General features: G+C 47.2%; 5 protein-coding genes across 6 annotated transcripts; 3 read left to right on the forward strand and 2 right to left on the reverse strand.

The window, feature by feature from the left end:
• Positions 1 to 161: 161 nt before the first annotated feature.
• Positions 162 to 721, forward strand: H257_11909 (hypothetical protein; the record flags this gene model as incomplete). Its single annotated transcript, XM_009838987.1, has 2 exons — positions 162 to 336; positions 405 to 721. 2 exons carry the CDS (start codon positions 162 to 164, stop codon positions 719 to 721), a joined length of 492 nt encoding a protein of 163 aa, XP_009837289.1.
• A 2,327-nt stretch (positions 722 to 3,048) lies between these two features.
• On the reverse strand, positions 3,049 to 5,498 carry H257_11910 (hypothetical protein). The gene is made up of 9 exons (XM_009838988.1): positions 5,160 to 5,498; positions 5,033 to 5,098; positions 4,930 to 4,959; positions 4,545 to 4,868; positions 4,357 to 4,476; positions 4,144 to 4,206; positions 3,961 to 4,077; positions 3,294 to 3,902; positions 3,049 to 3,225 (listed from the first exon to the last, which is right to left on the reverse strand). Exons 1-9 carry the CDS (start codon positions 5,424 to 5,426, stop codon positions 3,157 to 3,159), a joined length of 1,665 nt encoding a protein of 554 aa, XP_009837290.1. The 5' UTR covers positions 5,427 to 5,498; the 3' UTR covers positions 3,049 to 3,156.
• A 626-nt stretch (positions 5,499 to 6,124) lies between these two features.
• H257_11911 (hypothetical protein) lies at positions 6,125 to 6,811 on the forward strand. Its single transcript, XM_009838989.1, has one exon. The coding sequence runs from the start codon at positions 6,159 to 6,161 to the stop codon at positions 6,762 to 6,764; it is 606 nt and encodes a 201-aa protein (XP_009837291.1). The 5' UTR covers positions 6,125 to 6,158; the 3' UTR covers positions 6,765 to 6,811.
• Positions 6,812 to 7,097: 286 nt separating this feature from the next.
• Positions 7,098 to 7,802, reverse strand: H257_11912 (hypothetical protein). The gene has a single exon (XM_009838990.1). It carries the CDS (start codon positions 7,747 to 7,749, stop codon positions 7,129 to 7,131), a length of 621 nt encoding a protein of 206 aa, XP_009837292.1. The 5' UTR covers positions 7,750 to 7,802; the 3' UTR covers positions 7,098 to 7,128.
• Positions 7,803 to 10,358: 2,556 nt separating this feature from the next.
• H257_11913 lies at positions 10,359 to 11,779 on the forward strand. 2 transcript variants are annotated; one of them, XM_009838991.1, is made up of 3 exons: positions 10,359 to 10,516; positions 10,575 to 10,738; positions 10,789 to 11,779. In XM_009838991.1, exon 3 carries the CDS (start codon positions 11,102 to 11,104, stop codon positions 11,690 to 11,692), a length of 591 nt encoding a protein of 196 aa, XP_009837293.1. In that variant the 5' UTR covers positions 10,359 to 10,516; positions 10,575 to 10,738; positions 10,789 to 11,101; the 3' UTR covers positions 11,693 to 11,779. The 2 variants fall into 2 exon arrangements, with proteins under 2 accessions (XP_009837293.1, XP_009837294.1); XM_009838992.1 differs by having other exon boundaries at positions 10,575 to 11,779.
• The last annotated feature ends 3,697 nt before the right edge of the window (positions 11,780 to 15,476 follow it).

Genomic DNA, 15,476 nt, shown 5'->3' on the forward strand with positions numbered 1-15,476 from the left:
TACAAATTCTATATTAGCTTTAGATCGACGAGCAATATTTATAAAAACAGTAGTTAGTGACCAAGCGTTACATCGACGAGCAATATTAATAACTACAGTAGTTAGTGACCAAGCCTTACGTTGGCCTCGAATGTCAGGGGGCCGTCTGCCACCTGCTCGGAATGCTGTACACCATCAAAGCTATGCGTATCGAGCCTGTGACATGCAACAACGAAGCCAACAAGACAAAGCGAAAGGCGTTTGTGGACACCCTTTTGCAACATCAACAATGCGGAGACTACATTGCATACTACGACGAAACCAACTACAACATCTACTGCCATCGCACCCTCGGGCGTGCAAAGAAAGGCCAATGAGCGACGTTAGTGCTTCCTCCGTCAAAAGGGCCAAATCTTCAAGTGCAGTGTGCTGTGTCGGCCATCGGTTGGTGTGTGGAAGCATCAAGATGGCCCAGAATGCGGCGTTTGTTGAAGAGATATATCAAGCCGTGAAGGCAAGTGCCTCCTGGAACACGAACTTTGAGGACAAGAGGGTGGTCATTGTTCTTGACAACGCACCTGCACACTCTCAAACTGAGCAGCGCGTTGAGCCATACGAGGACTTGGTGCTCTTGCGCTTTGGGCCATACTCACCGATGCTAAATCCTATTGAAAGCTGCTTTAGCGTGTTGAAGGCCCACATCAAACGTTTTGCTTGCGTCGCGCACCAATGTGCTGTTTGAACGCGGGGAGTTCAATTCCTTCCTGGAGAGTCGCATGCTATTGCTTGAGAAGCTGCCCGTGAAAGCCTTCCATGCATTACCCAGTCATTGGTTATTCGTGAGGCTATGTTTTGTCAGCGCAATGTTGAGAAGGCGCTTCGGTTCGATGATATGTCCTACGGAATGTAATTTGCACCACATTGATTGGAATTAAACCACATTGTAATGGAAATGTGCAGTTTCTTTGTAACTATCCGGAGAGTTTCAAACGTTTTATATTTTTTATCGCCACTTTGATTGGAATAAAGTGCCACTTTGATCGGGAAAAGGTGTAGTAATCCTCACTCAGCCTGGCAGGATACAAAGTGCCGTTACTTTACAGTTAATCAAGTTCAGCCAAAGCATCCTCACGCCACAGGAAAGCGGGTTGTGAGGATATTACTGAACTTATTCTGAACTCGTGACTCGTGGTTGCCGATGCCCGACCATCGGCGATGTCGTGGATTCAATCAGTGCCTCGACGGTCAGAAGCTCGTTTGAAAAGGCCCTCCCTCGCATATTTGAATTGTAATACATTTGAAACTCATCCGTTTGTACTATTGTAAATATTTCTAGGAGTACTAACAGTGTAAAACAAGTTGTGGTGCGTCCCAACAAATGTCCCGACAAGTACCCCAACAAATGTCCCGACAAGTCATTAAAAATAGTAATACTAAATTCAATACCATCAGTCAATTATATTCTGCTCAAAAATTACATAACGTTATTAAAGTGTTCGCGGGCCATATCTTTGGGTCAAACATCACTGAAGTACCATTGGTTGGAATGTTGGATTGACAGTGAATCAATTTTATTGGATTTTCGATTGGACTAGAAACTCCAAATTGGACTAGAAACTCCAAATATTAACGAATGCATAACTCTATTACTTCGAAGTACTATTATTTATAATATTAATACGTATTATTAATAATAGTAATACGTATTATTAATAATACCAGTACTGTAGTAGCATTAACACTCACCGCTTCGCTTGTGTACTGGCAGGAATATGGAATGGCGCTTCGCACATAAATCTTTGCTTGAGTACTTGAAACAACCTCCACAATAACGATAACCGGGGCGAATTGCCAGTGGTTAGCTATCGTTAAACCCCCCGGCAATGCGCCTAACCCATCACGAATCAAGCCGAACTTTTTTACTATCCTACCAGTCAAGTTAATCAGCCTTGTTTTAATCTGCCACACGATTCGACTTTCACGACAAGGATGGCTTCCAAAACCGACTCAAAGAACTTTGCATCATCCGGAAGTTGTGATGATGAAAGTGTAAAGCCAGCCGTTGATGAATGCTATTGTTGAATGCTAGTAGCATCATCATGCTCCAACATCGTACTACTAAACAAGACATCCTGGATCCAGGCCTCTATAATCTGCCTAAAATCTCAATCGATTTCATACTTTGGATTCTACATTGATTGGAAAAACATACTATTAATACTTTTTAATACCTACTGCGAAACAAACGGTGAAGTACTTACTACCTAGTAGTACTATGAACGTATTCACTTGGATTAGTGCATACCTACTGATATTCGATCGATTGCGCCAAATAAGTTGCAATAGTCGAGTTTATTGACTGTGAGATGCAAAACCGTGTACCCACAACAGCCACCGACGCCAAGTGCCGACGGCAAGAACTTAATCGATTTTGCACAGTGCAACCATAATGATGTAACAAAAAGTGATTATAAGGCTGCAAACTACTCTGACATTGATGCACCAACAACAGCCACCGCCACAACCCCCCGACGATGATCTCTTTGATCATTGACCGCTGATTGAAAGACGATTGTTCATAGCAACGGTCGCCAAAAGTCGCAACAGTTGATCATTCGAAATTTATGGAATGTGTATTTTATCGAAATTATCAAATTTCTTGATTAAACTATTGGCATCATACAGACAAACTGGGATGTTTGTTTTATCAAAATTATCAAACGTCTTGATTAAACTATGGGCAACTCACAGTTACATGACCGTTACTGTAACTCGAATGTATGTTTTATCCATATTATCAAACTTCTTGATTAAACTATTGGGACCGTATTGCATACTAGTAACGCTTACGTTTTGGGCGCTGTCATCTTATCGAAGTGATAATAGTATTGTCCGTTTCACCTAATTTGGACAGGGTAGTTTATTGGAGAAATCGACTTGAAGCACATTTTAATACCGCGAAATGTATACTGTACAAAAATTACATATAAAATGTTTGTCTGGGACAAGATATGGGCCATATCTTTGAGCCAAACATCGCTGTAGTACCATTGGTTGGAATAGGTAGAGTAACGTTACAGTATATTACTCCGAGAAATACAGTTGTTCTACCAGTAACGTTATTCACAACTTGGTGTTGGGTTGAACCATCGCATTATTCGTTCAAGGTTAACGTGCTCACTGGTTTGGGGCAATGTACGTGTCGGTGGCTGAGTAAAATGAATACTTCTTCTTGTCTGACAACGGCTACACATAATAAAGCGAGTACTGTAGTATAAGGCCATACATATGATGATAAATATCCAAGTGCTTACCTCCGGTCCCGTGGCAATGGGAGGCACGGCGGGGAACTGAAACGCCAAAGTTACTGTGCGTGGCATCGTGCTGTGACTCGTGGTTGCCGATGTCGCAAGACTCGGGTGGGAGTGATGTTGTATCTGGTGCTTGGGAAGTGCCTTTTCCCGATCTCGTTTTGCATCCACGGTGGCACCTAATTTCGCTGCAATATCCTGCACAAAATGCACCGGTGCTGGTTTGGACGCTCCGTGCAAATGCGAGCTTTTCGGGCGTGGTTGCGTACATCGTTTGGCAGGATCTAGTGGCTTAAGCGTTTGGCGTGGCGAGACGAGGGGAGGGGGCTTCAAGCCCCCACAGGATTCCGTGGTGGTTGTTGCGTAGTGGTAATGTTTGGGTAAGTATTGGTCACACGAGAGGCATTTCAGAGACGCTTTGGTCAGTCCAAGGTGGATGACGTCATCCGTTTGTTGGTTCTGCTCGAGTCGTCGCATCTCGGACTTGTCCGCTTTCGTTTCGAGTGTTCGTACAATCGATTGAATCACGTCCGAATTCGGCAAGCGTTGAAACGCCGACCTCAACTCTTCCATCGACGCAAGTGCCGCGTCAGTGGACAAGTCATTTTGAAGCTAGGAGGGGTACGGTAGGTATATAGTGTACTTGGGGGATCATACCGACTGCTCATACCTTGGCCTGCAACTGACTGAGTTGATCTAGCATTTCTTCTTGACGGGGACATGCTGCGAGCTGCATCTCCAGTTGATGTTCGAGGTATGCATGCCGCTCCAATTCATTTTGCACGTGCTGATCACAATCAGAACAATCACGATATATCAACAAATTGCAGGCAGTATATATATATACGTGTACCTCCACCTGCGACCGCAACACTTCGTGTGTCAAGCCCATCGTTGCCAAGGATTGCTCGATTAACTAAGTTACGCCACCCAACACGGACTCAATTTTTTTTAAGATGACTTAATATGATGTGGAATAATCGAACGAAGGTGAATTATAATAATCCCCAACTGCATTGACGAGGTAACGTTTTCCGACAAATGTTGCTAACGCTAGGCTTTGTACCTGTGCAGATTGGTGGCCCATACTACTGTGCATAGACGACCACACTCCCCACTTGACCAAATTAGAGTACCCCGGTAACATGGTCATTGCGTGTGCGAGTACTTCAAGACCCGTTGTCGTCTGTCTTGCCGTATCGTAGAAATGATCGGCAATGAAATTGGATAATTATACTCCAAACTTGCTTGTACCTCGGGGTTCGATGCCGTCGCCTGAACGAGCGCAGGGAGCGCGTCCAATCCTCGCTCCAAATCCATCATGGCCCCGAGTGGCGGCGCCGAGCCCCCGGCTTTGGCGTCCAAGATTTGTTGAATCGCATGCCGTGTGGCGAGGGCCATGACGTGGCACTCGGACACGTGACTGAGGTCGGTCAAGTCTTTCGCTAGACCCAAGAGCTGCTCCTGGGTCAGACCACAAAGCACCCGGTCTCGCCATACGATCTCGAGCTCCCCCATGTCGGGCACGGTCGTCTGGACAGCTTTGACGTGGGCATGCAGGTCTCGGCACTGCCGCGTCTAGCATTATTCCCTCGATATAAGAACACTCGATACAAGGAACGTCGAATACGTCACTAACCATGTCGTCCACCGCGGCGTCGTATTGTCGCTACATAAGTCAACCCAACGACGTTTGGGTGACTGACACCCCAGATACATATGAATACAGTACACAGACGTACTTGTGCCTCCAATTGATGGTGCTTGAGCTGGCCCAGCGATTGAAACATCGTCTCGAGCGCTCGGTTCTAACCGTCGCCTTAGCCGAAACATAGACTACGTAGTATATATGCTGCGTTTGATACATACAATTCTGTCGAACTCAGCGTCCATGCCTTCTAGCTTGTAGTGCAACGTGGCAACCTTTTCGTCGACGTAGGCCAAACATTGCTGCGCCGAGGTATCGATCATAGCGGCGACGTGGCTCAGATCGGGACTACCACACGACTGGGCTTGGCCTTTGGCTTCGATCGTAGCCACGCGTAAACACAAGCTGTGAACGAGCGACTCGATCAGCGACCCTTGGGCCACGAAGAACGACGCCACGTCGCTCTCCAAACTCTCATACAATGCCATGACCAATCAATGCCCCCCCTGTCAACACGCCTCCAAGACAAAGGTCTGCACCTATGCGGCCAGGCGTTTCAAAGTATCGGTTACAGTGTGAAACGCCGTGAGGAGCCTCCACCAACAAGTACAGTACTGTATTGCTGCACCAATACATACATATAAACCAACACATCGTCATAATGGTTGGTAGCAGTTGACAGTGATACAGTAGATGCTTACAAGCTGCAAGGCAATTTCGGGTAGACGGCTTGTTGCTAAAGTAAAGTTGTCATTGTACGTTTGCAGAAGTGGTATATGTAGTAGTCGAAGGAAGTGTACTTAGTGTACACTGCGCATTACTATAAACATAATATTGGCTGTTTGGAAATGGAGGTTAATATAGGTATAATTTCAATTTCGAATAACTGCTAAGGGTGCGTTTGGTAACATTTCAAAACTAATATTCCATTTTCTCGCAAAATGGGATCAACCAAAATGCCATTTCAAAATGGACCTTTTATGTCCATTTTGTAATAACTACGGCGTTTTGGACCTCTTCAACGAGTACATCCCATGTGGAATTGTTGGGTTTGGGGTAAAACTCTTCAAGCAAGACAGGTTTCAATGTTGTTCTGATTTGTTAAAAATGGCGTTAGGGCCTGAATATTGCAATATTTCTGGTTACCAGACGCACCCTAAATTACTGTAAGTTATTGGAGGTTGTTGTTCCTGTGAAACCGTTTGAAAGGAACGTCTGCAATGAGTCCTTCCGCCAACCAGAGGCCAACCGCTGGGATGCTTCCCCGGATGACAACATGGGGCGTTCCTAGTGTGGTTTCTGCGGGACCCGCTTCATCCTCCCCACCTCCCCCAGCGCCGCTGCGACTCTTGCATGTCAAGTCCAATGGCGACGCTGGAACCATCACGCCATCAACGAACGAAACCCCCGACGCTCCGTTAAACGACAAAAACATCGAATATGACGCCAATCAGTGCTCATTATGCCGAGACAAAGGTCTGTGCTCCAAGGCGTATGTAGACAATACCCCCGGCGTCTTTTGCTGGAACGCGGGAAATGCAACAACCCACTCGTCGACGTCACTACTCTCTCCGTGCTGCTGTCGTGAACCATCGCTGTGTCTTCCATTTCCGTACTCGTCCTGCGCATGCCTTCAAGCCACAGACCCCATCGATCCACCCAAGCTGCCAAAGGAAAAGTCCAACCAACTCACCATCGCCGCTTCGGCAGGTGCCGCGGCGGTCGTGGTGGTCGTCGTATGGCTGCTTTGGAGATCGCGACGATCGAATCGTGAGATTCCGCCGCCGGATGCGTCTTTTGAGTACCCGATCATGAAGGAAATGTAACATGATGAACTATTACTAATTAATAGATAGTAATACCTGCCTGCGTACATGTATTTACTGTTAATTTGCCTTACACCTTGTAGTCACTGTACATATTGATTTCTACAGTAATGGAAAATGAATAACCTCTCATTATTTATGTATATTCATATTTTTTGCAGGCCAGTCAGAATACTGTAAATATTTATATACTTCGAGTATACTACTTCGAAGTACTAACGTAGTACAGTAGCTGTAGGTTAGGTAGGTATAATACGTGAAATGGGAAGTTATATGGGAATAACGTGGACGTTTTTCTATCGATGAGTGAAATCAACTCAAAAATGATTTCTTCGTGCATGCAACGGCAACGATCTGGTGGGATCTACCTGACCTTGATCCTGATGGGAATGTGGTGCATTGTCCAGTCTGTCGATGCAGGCAGCAACCCTTCATCATTGCACCCTCCTCCTGCGCTAGCTTCCTTGCGGCTCCTACGTGACAAGTCAAACGACACCACTGCAATGCCGACGTCGAGCAACGTCTCCTCCCCTGCCTCTGCCATCGGGATCGAGTACGATGCGAACCAGTGCGCACTATGCCGAGACAAAGGACAATGCTCTAAGGCCTTCGGCGACGGTAGCCCTGGCGTGTTCTGTTGGAACGTGCTGGCCACAGCCAACTCGACGACCGCACCAACGGCACCATCCCCGTGCTGCTGTCGTGACGTCCCGCTGTGTTTTCCATATGCATATTCGTCCTGCGCATGCCTCCAGCCCACAAACCCCGTCGAACCGCCACCGCCAAAGGACAAGTTGACCAATGCCATGACCATCGCATTATCGGTGGGCGGGTCAGTCGCGTTGGTTGGAGGTGGGTTGTGGCTGTGGAGATGGTGGCGTGCCAAACGACTTCCGCCAGGAGATTCAGCCGAGTACCCCATCATGAAAGAAATGTAAATGTTCACTTGACGTGCAACGAAGTGTACATGTTTTGAAGTGGCCATCTACTCGTTCACTTCGAGCCTTAAGTACGAGTTAACAGTAAGTTAGGTTTGAAACAGTCGATTTTGTTACATTAGTATAACCAGCTTATATGATGTATCGTGAGATTAGCGATGAGTCGGCCTGTAGGGGTATAAAACTAGGAATCAAGCGAAATCAGTTACCAGTACATTCTTCTCAACGGCGGATGGCCATCACAATACAGTACCTTGCTGAACAAATAAAATATCATAATTTCCAAAAGACCGCCAGATTTCCAAAATGAAGCAGAATCTTGTCATTTGTGGAGTAATTTAGTAATTTACCATTAGTTTCTTCCTACGCCGAGATTCCGACATCCCCGAACTGCACTTTTGCAATTAGCACAGGACACGTCATCGACTACTACTATTAATAGTACGTACTACACCTTTTTGCGGTTAATTTCGAAAAATATCTGGTACATTTCTTGGAATCCCATTAAAATTCGTGGAAATTTATTATATTTCGCGACCTCGGCATTTAGTTTCGTGGGAACGTCGAATTCACTCATGATATTTCGTGGACTGCCAGTATATTTTGTGATTTGCTCAGTTAGATTCGCAAACGTCCAATATATTTCGTGACGAGACGAATATATTTCGCGTGTTCACTTCAACTCGCTCTGATTGGTCAGAAAATTGTGCGCGAAACCTTCTTTCGCACACTTTTCAAGCCTCGATCCAGCACATCCTCGTGGATCCCGACCTTCCCCTCATCCTCCCCGATGGCGATGAACCCCCATCACCTTGAACCCCACTAAGCACACACATACTGGCCTAGTAACGTCTTCACAGGGAGTTTCATTGCTCACTATGGGTTCTCGATTTGATTCACCATGGACGAGTATGGACTGCAAAAACGTCCAGATGTCAGCAAAGCGACCACTGGTATTGCTTTGCAGACATCGGGACGTTTCCGTACGTGCCTCGTCGACGTGGCTGACACGACCGGTGTAGTTGCTCCAGATACACGTAGTATATGAGTAGAGTTGATTGTCATAGGAGTTGATGTGAACCATTTCTATCAAAACGCTCTCCACCTCGACAACAGAGCCAAAAACATGGTCAACGAATTGGTTGGAGCCTGCAGTCGTCCCTCCTGCATACACCCATTGCGTTAACATTTATGCGAAATACCGGTATATTGGCCTCGTCACGAAATATATTGGATGTTTGCGAATCCACCTGAGTAAATCACGAAATATACTGGCAGTCCGCGAAATATAATGAGTGAATTCGACCTTTCCACGAAACTAAATGCCGAGGTCGCGAAATATAATAAATTTCCACGAATTTTAATGGGATTCCAAGAAATGTACCAGATATTTTTCGAAATTAACCGCAAAAAGATGTAAGGTTAATTTCGAAAAATATCTTGCATCAATCTTCCGAATGGCAACAATCTTCCGAACAATTGGAGTTTTATCCAATCAGATTCCTCTAATTTGGCGTAAACATCACTGATTGGTAGTGATAATATTCATGACAGTAATTTTATACTTGGAGTTCAAATGAAAACCCAACCAATTTTAATCCCGCCTAACTAAATTAATACTACGTAGTACTATTAATAGTAATGATTAGCAGCAAATGAGTACGGGCGTCGAGCTCGTGGACGCTGCCTCGGTCGAAGGCGATTGCCATCGCTTCGACTGCGTTCGTTGACCTCTCCAAACCAATGGTGAGCAGTTAGACCCCCACATTGGTTCAAATGGATTTCGTACCTGTGGTGTGTGGTCGATGTCGTTGCCTCGCATGTTCTCTCGCCTGTACATGCAAAAAGCGAATGAATGACAGTATTATATTTAATCAAATTTAATTCGTATTATAATTCAATGTATACAAACCACCTGATGTTTGAAACCGTTCGGGGAATACTTTAGCCCAAATCCAATAATTCCACGTGGGATTTACTCGTTGAAGAGGTCCAAAACGCCATATTACAAAATTGACCTTTTACCTCCATTTTGCAAAATGGCATTTTGGTTAATTCCATTTTTCGAGAAAATGGAATACTAGTATTCTTTTTGAAATGTTACGCACCCTTATCCAAATCGAAGTTTTGTCGAAATTCGGATATTTTTTTGCGATAATCCAGATTAATTGGGATTTTCAAAAACAATTCGGATTATCCCAAAAAAGAAGATTATCCCTATTTTGTCCCAGTGGATGCCATCAGGTGTAACTGTTCTGCATGGCACTGCAGAAAGACCTATGAGCCTTTTTAGAGGTCGGCTCATGGTCTCATGATCGGTAAGGCCGTTAGTCTCCATTATGTGCAGCAGGCCGCCATTCGTCGTGCAGTTGTAGACATTGTCGCGCGGTTGAAAGATGTGCATTGTTGGCGCATTTTCATTGGACGAAATTATTAGACTTAAAATAGACCAGAAAATGTAATTCGTAAACCTCAGTTTGCAATTTATTCAGCCTCCGCAAGAGGTTCCCGTCCGGATAACGACGGGAGCGAAAATAGTAACTCTGGGAATCCATCTCTGAGCGATGTTTCCAAATTGGTATATATGAGTGGATTAACTAAATGTTGGTAAGTCACCGGAAAAACCCATCGAAGTTGAATTTGAGTTTTACACTGGGAACAACAGAGAATCCGGATTCCAGAGTCCCTTTCCTCCGAACACGGCCTAAGATGCACTTAACCCCACCTAGAAAGGTCCGAGCATACATAGTTCCATATAAACACTCATATTGCAGTTTTCTGAGAAAAGCAACAGTAGAACTGTTTTACTGAGAGGTAATTGTACTTACAAATTGTATTATACTGTACTTACTATTAACGAAACGATGAGAAGACTGTCGATCAAGCCAAAGATTGACGCACCATTCACGGGCAAGGCCGTTGAAGAAGCCGTTGAGAAAGACGGAACAGGTCCGCCTGCGGGAGGAGAATGCACATCAACGCACGCAGCTAGCCGTCTACCATCGTGTACACAACGAAAACAAGACCAGTCACGAGGTATTGGAGTCGCGCGTCCAAGAACTCCTGACGAAATGGTCCAACAATAGAGCCAACCGCGACCAACAACTGCGCATCCGAGCCGTGCATCGGTTCTGGAACTGGCTGGACAAGACGTGGGCCCTGGTGAACTCCATAAGAGTGGCCGTCTTGTGTGAAACGTACGGTGTCCTGTCGAGAGAGGGTAGAGTGCCAACCACAGTGATGCAACGCCTCCGTGACGCAAACGGCATCCACATTACGACAGGAGCCCCCATTGCACCCCAAACGAATGACATCGTCAAAATTCCCCCGTTCACCGCCAAGGCTTCTGCACCCGTTTACGTACCAATCAAATACCAGGCCTTACCAAGAACCAACTAGATGGAAGCACGAGCCATAGGCGCCGGCGCAATCACGGCCCTTGACACCGCAGTAACCACAGTCAGAACACGCCCGAACGGGAAAGGTGTGGTCAAACGGGAAGTGTCTTCAAGCGACGCCGGCGACGACGGACGCCCTTCGAAGAGAGCAAAATCCACCCCCGCATCTCCGAAACTTCAGCCTTCGGGCAACGAGTTCAAGCGTATTCCAAAGAACCCGAGAACATCCCTCAGTCAGCTTCCGCCAGTACAGTCCGTACCTGGCGAGATGTTGGACGTTTGCGAGGAGGTACGAGTGACGAAGCCCTGGGAACGCTATCGGCGGGCCGGATCAATTCTCTTAGACCAAGACGGCCGAGAGGGACAGCACGAGCCTCAGTTTCACAACAGCGTGGCCACCTTTTGGGATCGGTACGGGCAACAACTCTGGGAACAGACTTACGCCCCGTTCGGCAACCCCAACCACCTGGACCCCCTGTTCCATCAGGTCTTTAACCTCCATGTCAAGTTGCAGCGCTTGATCAACAACACCGACTACGACGACACCCATGCCCACTTCCTGTGCTTCCCGCACCCGCCTTGGTCAGTCTAGTCACTCAACCCGTGAGCACCATCGCTGGGCAAAGTGATTTCCCGCCGTGGATGAGAATCCGAATAATATATATATACTTATACGGGTATTTGTGATCAGAACGCCAACGCGACAACAATTTTGATATTCCGTTGAAGTGGGAGTTGTCCTTGCCAGCAGCGTTTCGCTTGACAATCGAGATAAAATACGTGCTTTGACTACAGTACCTCGTATGCTGTCTAACGCATGCGCGGCGGCTCGACGGCGTCGACTCGGACTATACATTTTGAGATCAGCATATGTCTAGGATTCTATGTGGAGACGAGGATCAAAACAACGACACAGCGACGTCGTTTCTTAGTTCCGTGTGCGTTAAGCTACGTTGACCTCCCCGTTATCCGAGGCATCCGTTGCAACCTCAATGCTGTGTCCGACGCCAAGGCACTGCTGGACTTCCGCTTCGACGTCATGAAATTCAAGGAGTTGGGCTTCCTACTTGGTCTCCCGGCTGTGGTGACTACCCAACGCTACCGTGCTTCCTGGGACGAAGCTGTCACGTAAAACGTAACAAGTTCAAAGGGTCTTAGCTTGGGAAACGCGGTCTCAGTACGGATATCGAAGGGGCAGTCGAGAGACGTGCTGGAACAACGGGAAACACGTGGGGTGTTTAGAGAGAAACTATTGTTAGGTTTGTTACTTCTACGATCAGGAAAAGACGACAGTCAGCCTGCCCCGTATCGGATGTAGTGCCCACTACCCGACTGATAAACATGCACCTTTTCGCCACATTCTTCCGAACTTCGCTCAAATCTCCTGATTTGACCGTTGGCGAGAGAACCGACAGGCAGTACAGCGCAACTCCCACGCTACGCCCATTCTTCGCCGAGATATGAGGACTCCCAACCGCGACCTACACCTGACCAACATCGGCAATCCGGCCCAGGCGCTCTTGACGAGCGCGGCCAACCTAAACATAGAGATCGACCACTTGACCTGGCAGCCGCCAGCCGGCGACGGTCAGGAGGATTTGCAACAACAACGCACGGAAATGGAACCGTTAGCTTGTTTAGTTTAGTATAGTACGTATACATTTTCGTAGTTAGTAAGTAATTCCCTCATCAACAACTGTAAAACAGTTCCACTGTTGTGTTAACCCGAAATACTGTTTCAATAGAGGTTTTGCAAGTGTCAGCTCGCGGCCTCGTTCTGCTCCGAACCATGCTTTTTGTGCCAAATTCAGCTCGTCTCCCACCACCGCCTTACCCTTACCCTTTCCCGCCTCTCTCGGCGCCTACCCAACCTCTCGATTCACCCCTTTATCCGCCATGGCACCTCTACGCCTTACTCAACGCACGCCTACCCTCTAATTCCTCCGATCCCAAAAACTGACAGGAAGCCATGCGCCGTTCCGATCGTGACAAATGGCGCGCCGCCACCCAAGACGAATCCCAGTCCCTTCACGACAACAAGACCTACGATCTTGTTCCACGCCTAAAAACTATGACAGTCCTGCCCTGCCTATGGGTTTTCCGCATCAAGCCCAACGGCACGTACAAAGCACGCCTAGTTATCAAAGGTTTTCTGCATCGTGAAGGCGTTGACTACGATGACATTTTTGCGCCTGTCGTACGCCTGGAAGTCCTCCGTTTTCTTTTCATTATGGTGGCTATCTACGACCTTGAGTGTCATCAAATGGACGTCAATACCGCCTTTCTCAACGGGACCATGGACCGCGTCGTCTACATGGAACAGCCGCCTGGCGACCTCGTGACCGACGTCTCTCGCCGCGAACTCGTCTGCCGCCTAAAACGCAGCCTCTACGGCCTCAAACAAGCGCCTAACCTATGGTACTGGAGCTTCGTCGACTATATGACATCCCAAAAGTACACTCGCCTACACAAGGACCGCTGCGTCTTCATCAAGTCCGACGCCTCTGGTTTCACAATTGTCAGCCTCTATGTGGACGATCTCCTTATTATTGCGCCTACCCTTTCCCTCGTTCTCGCCTTGAAGGCTTCTCTCTCTCAACGGTTTGCCATGAAAGACCTTGGCGAAGTCTCCGACATTTTGGGCTGGCAAGTCGAACGCAACCGAGCAGCCAAGACCATCTTTCTACACCAATCCCGCTACGCCGAAGCCATCCTGGACCGCTTTGACATGGTGAACTGTAATCCAGTTTCTACGCCTTTTAACCCCAGCCTTACTCTATCCGCTTCCCATTGTGCGACGACGCCTCACGACTTCGCCTTTATGATCGGCAAGAACTATCGCTCTGTCGTCGGCAGCTTCATGTACTTAGCTATGGGCACTCGACCCGATCTCGCCTACACTCTCCAACAACTTAGTCAGTTTCTCCACAACCCTGGCCCTACTCATTGGTCTGCCGTCCAACGTGCCCTTCGTTATCTCAAAGGCACCCGCATCTATGGCATCCGCCTTGGTGGCATCGCCTCTATCGACGATTTCCCTTTTCTATCCGCCTATGTCGATGCGAACTATGCTATGTGTGTTGACACTCGACGGTGCATCAGTGGATTTTTTACTCTCTTTTTCGGCTCACCCGTGTCGTGGCTTGCCAAGAAGCAGCCCCTCGTCACTCTGTCCACCACGGAAGCTGAGTTCGTTGCTCTCGCCTTATGCATTCAAGAACTTCTATACCTACGTCAACTCGCCTCCGAACTCCAGCAAACGTCTGATCAACCTGTCGTCGTACATGAAGACAACCAGTCAGTCTACCATCAAGATCGCTACCAACGCCGAACTCCACGGCCGTTCAAAGCACATTGACGTCCGCTACATGTTTGTCCGTGACCTTGTGGACTCCGGTGAATTCCAGCTCAAGTGGTGCAGCTCTGGCAACCAACTTGCAGACTTCTTCACTAAACCTCTTCCGGCACCCGCCTTTGCCGACCTACGATCACGCCTCTCCATCATTCCCCTCTCCGCCTTCACTACATGATCTCAAACGCCTATCAATACATTTTTTTTTATTTCACAACTCTACGCCTACCCGCCTATCCGATCTCACTTTATTTTCTTTTCTTCGTCAGCGCCTATCGTCGCCTACACTCCCAAATGTTTTTTTTTCTCTTCTTTTCTTCTCTTTGTCAGCGCCTATCGTCGCCTACTCTCCCAATATTTTTTTTTTCTCTTGTCTTCTTCTACGCCTACCATCTATTTTCTTTTCTTTCTCCTCTTCGCCTACCTTACTCCTTCCAATTTTATTTACTACGCCTTACCGTCTACGCCTACCACCCACATTTCGTCTTTCTTTTCTTACTACGCCTTACCGTCTACGCCTACCATCCACATTTCTTCTTTCTTTTCTTACTACGCCTTACCGTCTACGCCTAGCAAATCTAAGTCATCTTCGCCTCCCGCTCTTTTTCTTTTTTTCCTATCTTATTCCGCCTTACCATTTATACCTTCACGCCTTACCATCTACGCCTTACCAATCACGCCTTACCATCTACGCCTTTCAGTCTACGCCTAATATACCTACCCTCTATTTGCCTTGTGCATTTCCTTCTACTTTTCCCTCCTTCCACTTCAGTCTCTTCACCCACTTGTACTTTTCACGCCTACATCTTCAACATCTACCCTACGCCTTTTTCGCGGACACTCATGGCTCATGGTGGCGTGTGTCTGCTTTCTGCTCTGTTTGTGAGCCCTGCTGCCCGTTCAAAGGCGTGCCCATTTTTCGGCTTGTAAAAAGTGGTGGCTGTCAAGTGGTGCTTTAAGTGGTGCTTTTCCCTCGCCTGTGTTCACGCCTTTTGTCCTCGCCTACTTTCTCACAAACTCTATC

The sequence above is a fragment of the Aphanomyces astaci genome (genome assembly GCF_000520075.1).
Source record: "Aphanomyces astaci strain APO3 unplaced genomic scaffold supercont1.37, whole genome shotgun sequence".
Taxonomy (NCBI): Eukaryota; Oomycota; class Saprolegniomycetes; order Saprolegniales; family Verrucalvaceae; genus Aphanomyces; species Aphanomyces astaci.

Coding starts and splice junctions, on each gene's coding strand:
- H257_11910 (XM_009838988.1), bottom strand. CDS start 5,426: ATGGCATTGTATGAGAGTTTGGAGAGCGACGTGGCGTCGTTCTTCGTG. Junction 4,078..4,143: donor TGTTGCGGTCGCAGGTGGAG/GTACACGTATAT, acceptor GATTGTGATCAG/CACGTGCAAAATGAATTGGA. Junction 3,903..3,960: donor TCAGTCAGTTGCAGGCCAAG/GTATGAGCAGTC, acceptor TACCCCTCCTAG/CTTCAAAATGACTTGTCCAC.
- H257_11911 (XM_009838989.1), top strand. CDS start 6,159: ATGAGTCCTTCCGCCAACCAGAGGCCAACCGCTGGGATGCTTCCCCGG.
- H257_11912 (XM_009838990.1), bottom strand. CDS start 7,749: ATGGCCACTTCAAAACATGTACACTTCGTTGCACGTCAAGTGAACATT.
- H257_11913 (XM_009838992.1), top strand. CDS start 11,102: ATGGAAGCACGAGCCATAGGCGCCGGCGCAATCACGGCCCTTGACACC.